General features: G+C 38.5%; 1 protein-coding gene across 1 annotated transcript in view; it reads left to right on the plus strand.

Moving 5' to 3' along the window:
* The window catches only part of XIRP2 (xin actin-binding repeat containing 2), a 38,938-nt gene that overhangs the window by 28,922 nt on the left and 2,360 nt on the right, over nt 1-7,656 (plus strand). The window contains exons 5-7 of the mRNA XM_009996294.1: nt 1,268-1,375; nt 1,701-1,773; nt 2,423-2,559. Coding sequence (XP_009994596.1) covers nt 1,268-1,375; nt 1,701-1,773; nt 2,423-2,559 — 318 coding nt within the window. The remainder of the gene's footprint in view (nt 1-1,267; nt 1,376-1,700; nt 1,774-2,422; nt 2,560-7,656) is intronic.

Raw genomic sequence — 7,656 nt, forward strand, 5'->3', positions numbered from 1 at the left:
GCACTAGATGTACAGCAGTAATCTCAGAAACACAGTGCTGCTTCCCTTCACGTTCACATTATATTGAACACTTGGGAAGTTCCAGCTGGAGGGACACAAGCCTTTCATTTGAAGGCTTCTTATCAGTAGAAACTAATAGTCAAGCTTCCTTCTCACAAAGGAAGAAGAAATTTTCATTTGACATGAGTGAAATTGTTTGATGCTTCTGTGTGCACACTAGTGTGCAAGAAAGAGGGAACACAGCACTGACACCTTAACAGTATCAATCCTTAGGATTTGTGTTTTCTAACCACTAAATCTCAAAGTACTCCATGGACACAGGTAATGTGTCGTAAAACAGGTTCTGTGAAAGGCTTTAAATAAGAAAACAACTGACAGAATATAAAGTTGAACTAAACATAGACAACCTCAGAAACTATTTTACATGGACATCTTGCACAGTGTTTAAGCGCTCAGTGATGTGCTCTGTTTATCACACTGCAGTTGTCAGACTTGCAGACACAATGCTACCCTGTATATTTTATAGGAGCTGGTTAGCCTCAGGGTCGTATTTTTCACAGCTGCAATTCAGCATGATTTTTTCATTGGCAGAGCTGTATAAAGCATATGCAGGAAGTCAGCATCTCTTATATAGACCTATTATTATAATACCTTTTACAAAGTTGCATTAATCTCATGGCTGCTGATAGGTAACACAGTATGTAAAGCCAGAACGAGCCTTCCTAGCCACCTTCATCCCTTTCCAGTCTGAGTATACATTGTACATATTCATGCAGGTTTCTATACTGGCTGGTCAAAATCTGTCTGCAGTAACAGAAATGACTTGTCATCTCCTCTGTTATAAAAAGCCCCGTTTTAATTTTTATGGCAACAAATATCAATCATAATAGCAACAGTACTGTGCTTAAAATGACTGTTCTAGCTATACCATTTAGAATAGAATTCATATGTGGAAGCCCTTCATAAGCAAAAAAAAAAAAAGGAAAAAAAAAAAAAAAAAAAAAAAAAAAAAAATACAGAAATGACTTGTCATCTCCTCTGTTATAAAAAGCCCCGTTTTAATTTTTATGGCAACAAATATCAATCATAATAGCAACAGTACTGTGCTTAAAATGACTGTTCTAGCTATACCATTTAGAATAGAATTCATATGTGGAAGCCCTTCATAAGCAAAAAAAAAAAAAGGAAAAAAAAAAAAAAAAAAAAGAAAAGAAAAATCCCATCTACTATTAGCTGTTAATGTGTGATTATTTTTATTTGCCTTTAGGAAACATCGAGTAGCAGCCAGTACACTGTACCAAGCAACACCAGGGAAGATAAGTGCAATGAAATGACCTCCAAAGACAGTCAAATGGAAGCCTCTCAAACACAAAAGGTAACTAAACTACTTAATCATGATGTCATTGGATAGCTATGCTAAGATGCTAATACATACCTGCTTTGCTTCCTCCTCCTTTACCACATGGTACAGCAAGATCTGGATGTTCTGCTGATAGCCTCCCTCATTAGGTCTTACAATAATAATTTTTAAAGGTGTTTTATTAAGTGTTTTTGATGTATTACTGGTTTAGCATGGTAATTAATTAGATTTCCCATCCATATTTTTCTTTGATGTAACATTTTAAATACCGTTGGAGAAGTATGGAAAATTCTTACATATTGCACTAAATCCTGTAGTAAAATGAAAGTTTTTTGCACAGGTTTTTCATCATGAGCAAGTTACTAATGAGATAAAAATGGCTTCTACATTCACTCAGCACACTGACGAAACAGGTAAGAAGTGGCTCACAAATGAGCAACAGAAAAAGTCTTTACTCCCACAGAGGTATTGCTCTTAGCATACAAACATGGAAGTGCCCAGTTCTCCCAATTCTCAGCAAGGCCCATTCATTGACTTTAATGGAACTTATGAAACAACTTAAAAGTCAGTATAAAGACAGCTTTTGCATAATGAGGTGGTTTTAAATATGTGTTCAGTTGTTTGAAAGAAATGGGTACTTGAAGAATTGTCTGAAAACACAGGCAAACATGAGTCCATGTATATACAAAATTGTGGATGAGAAAGGCTCAATTTATACCTGCACTGAATAGCCCTGCAGGACATGAAAACAGTGTTAAGATGCTACTGCAGTTTAGCCCTGGTACGAGGATTCACATATTTTATTTACCCACAGATCCCAGTCAACCTTTAGCCCTGCCACACCACTCAGGTGTGGCAAAACAGAAAGTGGTAACTTGTCCCTCAATAAATATTTTGTTGTCCTCTATATGGTTTTCTGTTCATGATCAAAGTTCTCTCCAGACTTCTGCAAGGCTAAGTACAAGTTTTCTGATGCAATCATGTTTTATAATTCACTGATAAAGTCAATTTCATAACATGTAGGGTGGAAGAAAAAATATCTTTTTATTCTTCTTTCCATAGCAGTAATCAATGCAGCTCAGAATGAAGAGCTCCCAAAGCCTGTAACACAGATTTTAAAAGAGCAGATTGAAAGGACAGCTCAGGAAAAGGCTGTTCACTCTGACAGAGAAACTGCAACGTCTGCAAAAGAAGTAAAGGTCTGTGGTTTTATAAGAGGGATCTTTCTTCATGCAAATTAGTAGAGATGAATTTAAGACACTGGTCCATCATGCAGTCAGAATTCCTACTTTGACTGTTATTAAAAATGTAACCTATAAAAGTGGTAGGAATATGCGAACTTTAGGAATTAAGTGCACGTAACATAGTACAAAGTACCTTAGAAAACTCAACAAGTACTTATAGTACGTGATAAACAGAATTCAAAGTAGATCTTTATAAAAACTTTTGCATTCCTGTCCTCTACTGAATAGTGTCCTCTTTTCTTGTTTTGAATCTGTAAATATGTATAATTGCTGTCACCACACATTCTCAGAAGCATAGAAAATGTCAATTCCAGAAGAAATTAAAATGAGCATAAGCCACCACATAACTTTACATTATGCTTATAACACAAAGTCTGCATTTGTTGCTGCAAAAACTCCAAGACTGTTCAATCATCATTTTGCATTTTGTATGAATTCCACATTTTTTCTCACACATATTCTATGGTGCAAATAGCACAGCTCTTAGTTCAAAAGATTGGTTTTATGCTTTCTGAACAATACCTGACAGATTGTGCTTTTCCTGATCTTATTAGAAACTTATTGCTTATATCCTTGTAGAACTAGCTTTTTTGAAGAATAGAAAAACTGTTTTCTATGTTACTATACTCTTAAAAAAACAACCACTTTTGTTCCCTAAAGATGGAAAGTACGTACCAGGAAATTACATTGCCATCGACTGTTAGTTTATCTTCTACTGCTACAACTTCAGCAAGCAAAATACAGGAAAATTCTACACCAAAGATAAAACAGGATGGAACTGCAACTTCTGTAATTATTTGCTCCAGATCCCATGAATATGGAAGCACTGCTCATGCAAAAGCTCCACTGGAAATGACAGCAACTTGCCAGTGCACTGAATCGTCCAGATCTCCCATTTATCATGATGAGGAACAAACATCAGATGAAACTCACATCCGAGAAGTTTCAAGCAGTACCGTAAAGATGCTAAGGCACATGCTGGAAGAACAGAACCTGGATAAACTTAGGCAGCTCTACCCAGTGGATCTCCTTAACTTCTTGCAGCAGAGGTCTGAGCTGAAAGAGCTTAAAAGAAGTGTGACAATAAGCATAAACCATTTTGAGTCTCAGCCATTGACTTCTACCAGAGACAACTTTAGTCAGAGATTTAAGAATGAAGCTGTCTGTACAGAAGACACTGAAAACAGACAAGTCACAATGGCACAGAGGACATTTGAAATGCAGCCTTCACCTGTGACCAATGAAGACCTCATGGTAATTCAAATGGTACATGGAACCTCAGTGGAGCAAAACATGAGCCATGCTGGGCACAAGGAAAAACAATTGGTTGAAACACAGCCTTGCCACACAGAGGATTTGGAAGAATTAAGTACAGCTGAAACATCATCACAAAAATCAAACAGGCAAAATCAAGGTCCCACACAAGATGCAGCAGCCTCTGTAACACCACAGCAAAACAAAGCTTAATTCCAAATTTGATGGCAATGAGTAGGAAGTAATCAAAGTAGTAGTACAAAAATATGACATAGGAATTCAAGCAGATATCCATAAAAACCATTAGACTGAGAAGCTGAAGATTCCACCATTATGAGGATTAACACTACAAGAGCTATCCTGAAGAGCTTTATAGAGCAAAATAAAAATAGATACTAAAATTAAAATATTGTTACTGTTTTATTTGAGAAATATTAACATGTTAGAAAATATGCACAGAATGCATCTGACTTCTCATGCTTAAAATTAAAGCAACATCCTCTAAACTGAGGTAAAAAGTTGCCTGCATAGAATAGAGATAAAATAATGGTCCTGATGATGCACATCTATTTTTAGTTTACTAAAGCACAATATGAGAATGAAGTAAACATTTAAAATAAGACAACCCTTCTTTCTCATAGTGCATGTTTTACTTTAAAATTATATTAAAATGGTATTTAAATTGCAATGTTATGGATATGAAAATATTACATTTACCACTGCATGATGAACGTAAATGTTCTTTACTGCATCTATTTTGGGCACTAAATTTGGATGGGATCCTGTAGGAAAACCAGATGTTACCATAGCTTCCACCATTTGAAACACCTGAACAGATTGCTGATGCTTGAACAGCAACAAAAATGGCAGAACAAAGCTAAATGTTCCTGTACCTGCATAACTGTTGAACATAAAGCTCTGTTTTGGGGTTTCCCAGCTCTGTGCACTAAGAAGATAAGGCTGCTACCTCTGTTCATGCCAGGAGCAGAATTAAACAAGAGTAGCTTGCAATCCTGTAAAATAAGACACAGTCTGGCAGTGGTCCAACTAATTAATGTGGTGGGTTGCCTGGCCGGCAGCTAAGTCTACACCTCGTTGCTCACTTACTGACTCCTGCACAGTGGGATGGGAAGAAAGAATCAGAAGAAAAAAAGCAAGAAAACCTGTGGCTGGAAGTAGAGACAATTCATAGGTGAAGCAAAGCTGGGGCTCAAGCAAAGCAAAATAAGGAACTGAGTCACTACTTCCCATCAGCAGGCGGATGTCTATATACTTCCTGGAAAACAAGGACTTAACATGCTGAACAGTTACCTTGAAAGCCAAACCCCATAGCTTGAAATGTCCCCTCTTCCTCATTTTTTTCCCCTCAGCTTCTATTTCTAAGCATGATTTAATTTGATATGGAATATCCCTCAGGTCAGTTAGGATCAGTTGTCTTCATTGTGTCCTCTCTCAGCTTCTTGTGCATCCTCAGACTATTAGCTTGGAGTGGGGAGGAGAGTCAGAGAGGAAGAAAAAGCCTTGATGATGTGCAAGTTCAGCAATAGCTAAAACATTGGTATGTTATCAACACTTTAGCCACAAATCCAAAACAACATAATATATGCCTGCTATGAAGAAAATTAACTGCATCCCAGACAAAGACAGTATATTCAAGCATGTTGAAAGTGAGTAGAACTAGCCAACAACAGTAGAATACTGAATTGTCTGTATGTTCAAGCCCCTGGATTTTGTTTTGAATCTCTTCTATCTGGTAAATATTGATGATCTCAAATCTTTACTGACCAGCCTTTCCCCCACTAATTTTTTAGGACTGTTCATGTATGGTGGGTTGACCTGCCAGATCTCCACTCAGCCACTCTAATTCCCCTTCCTCAACAAGACAGGAGGAAAAAGCAAGATGAAAAAGCTCACGGGACAAAATAAGGACAGGGAGATTACTTATCAATTACTTACACAAGCAAAATAGACTTGAGTTTGGTAAAATTAAATTTAATTTCTTGCAAAAATTAAATAAATAAATTAGATGGTGAGAAACAAACACTAAAACTCCTTCCCTCCTGCCCTATTTTCCCCAGTCTCAACCCCACTCCTGAACTCCTCACTCTTCACCTCCTCCCTCACCCTCAGCAGCACAGAGGGGCTGGGGAGCAGGGCTCTGGGGTCAGTACATACCAGTTCCTCTCTGTTGCTGCTTCCTCCTCACACGTTTACCCTGCTCCAGTGTGGTCTCTCCACAGGCTGCAGTGTGGATATCTGCTCTTGTACATCCTTCCCACAGGCTGCAGGGAAATACCTGCTCCCTGGGGGTCCATGAAAGCCTCCAGGGGACCTCGGCCGCAGCACCTCCTACTCTCCTTCTGACCTTAGTGTTCAGAGGTTGTTTCTCACACCCAGGTCCCTCAGTCCTTGCTGCACGTGCAGCATTTTGCCCCTTCTCGCACCCCTTTTCCCACTGGCACAATCTCGGCTGAGGCGCTCAGCTGTGCCCGCGCTGGGTCGGTTGGAACCGGCTGGAACCGTGCCTCTGCAGCCCCCCAGCTACCAAAGCCTCTCCTTTGACACCCAATACATGACTAATCTTCAATAAAGTGAATATTGGCTCAGGCCTGGAAGTTGCTTTGGGATAAATCTCCCCTAAATTTTCTCTTTCCCAAAAAAAAGTCTTGACTGTTGCCTCCTGAGGCACAACACTCGCTATCAAATATGCGACTAAACCAAGTATAACCACACAGCAAGACTTTTTTCCAGGAGACACATCATCTTTTCTTACCCTCAAAATTACCTTTACTCTTTTCACGACACAAAGCTTGTGCCTTTCCTCTCCTGCCTCTTTACATTCAGAATACTTGCACACCTAAGGAACTGCTTTGTAGATCCCTTATGTCTGGCTCGCAGCACTGACCACAAGCAGCCCGTGCCTGGCGAGGCAGGAGGCACGTCTGGAGCACTGCACTTCACACCTGCCTGGCCTCTCTTCATCAGCACATTTAGAGACTAAGTTGAAGCTACATTTGAGACTTCCTACACCAACAATTCTTTGAGGGATTTTTTTTTTTTTTAAATTGATTGTTTCTTCTTTTTGCATGTTCCACATTATTTTGAAGATATTTAATTTCTCTTTCAGCATTTCTCACAGCTCTCATTAGGAGTACTAGAGATACATAGCAACTAAAGCTGTAGTTACAAAATCTACATCACTTTCCATCTTGATTTGTGAATTGCTGTAAAATCAATACCAGCAGACAAACCAAAACCAGACAAAATGCTGAAAGGGGCCAAAATTTTTGCTGATGTCAAGGGGCATTGCTAGTATCAATGGAGATACATTTATACAAGCAATTATTTGGCCCACCCTATTTGTATTTGTCTGCTAGCATGGGTTTCATAGCAAGTTTCCTTTACAATTACTTATACTTAATAAGGGAAAGGATTTTATATAGTTTGCTAATATAATTGTAGCCAACTCAGTCTTAAGAAATAAACCAAAGGAAGTATCAGGTCTAAAAATAAAGATTGTCGAACTCACAAATAATTATGTCCATAACATACTATGAGTGTACAGCCTGCAGGTCACCACAGAAGTGGAGCTCCTTGATGTGCTTCTGGCCTGATTAAGCAAAACTTCCTCACCAGAATTTCAAACATCTGCCCTCATTCACTGGTCTCTAAATCACACTGTAGATCCAAAGATTGTGCATACATTATACTCAGTTCCACTTACAGTAGTAAGACTTTTATTATCCTATCTCATTTCACAAAATAAATAGTCATTACGAATAAATGGGAAATAAAGCA

This window comes from Chaetura pelagica, unplaced genomic scaffold (genome assembly GCF_000747805.2).
Source record: "Chaetura pelagica isolate M959 unplaced genomic scaffold, ChaPel_1.0 scaffold3, whole genome shotgun sequence".
Classification (NCBI taxonomy): domain Eukaryota; kingdom Metazoa; phylum Chordata; class Aves; order Apodiformes; family Apodidae; genus Chaetura; species Chaetura pelagica.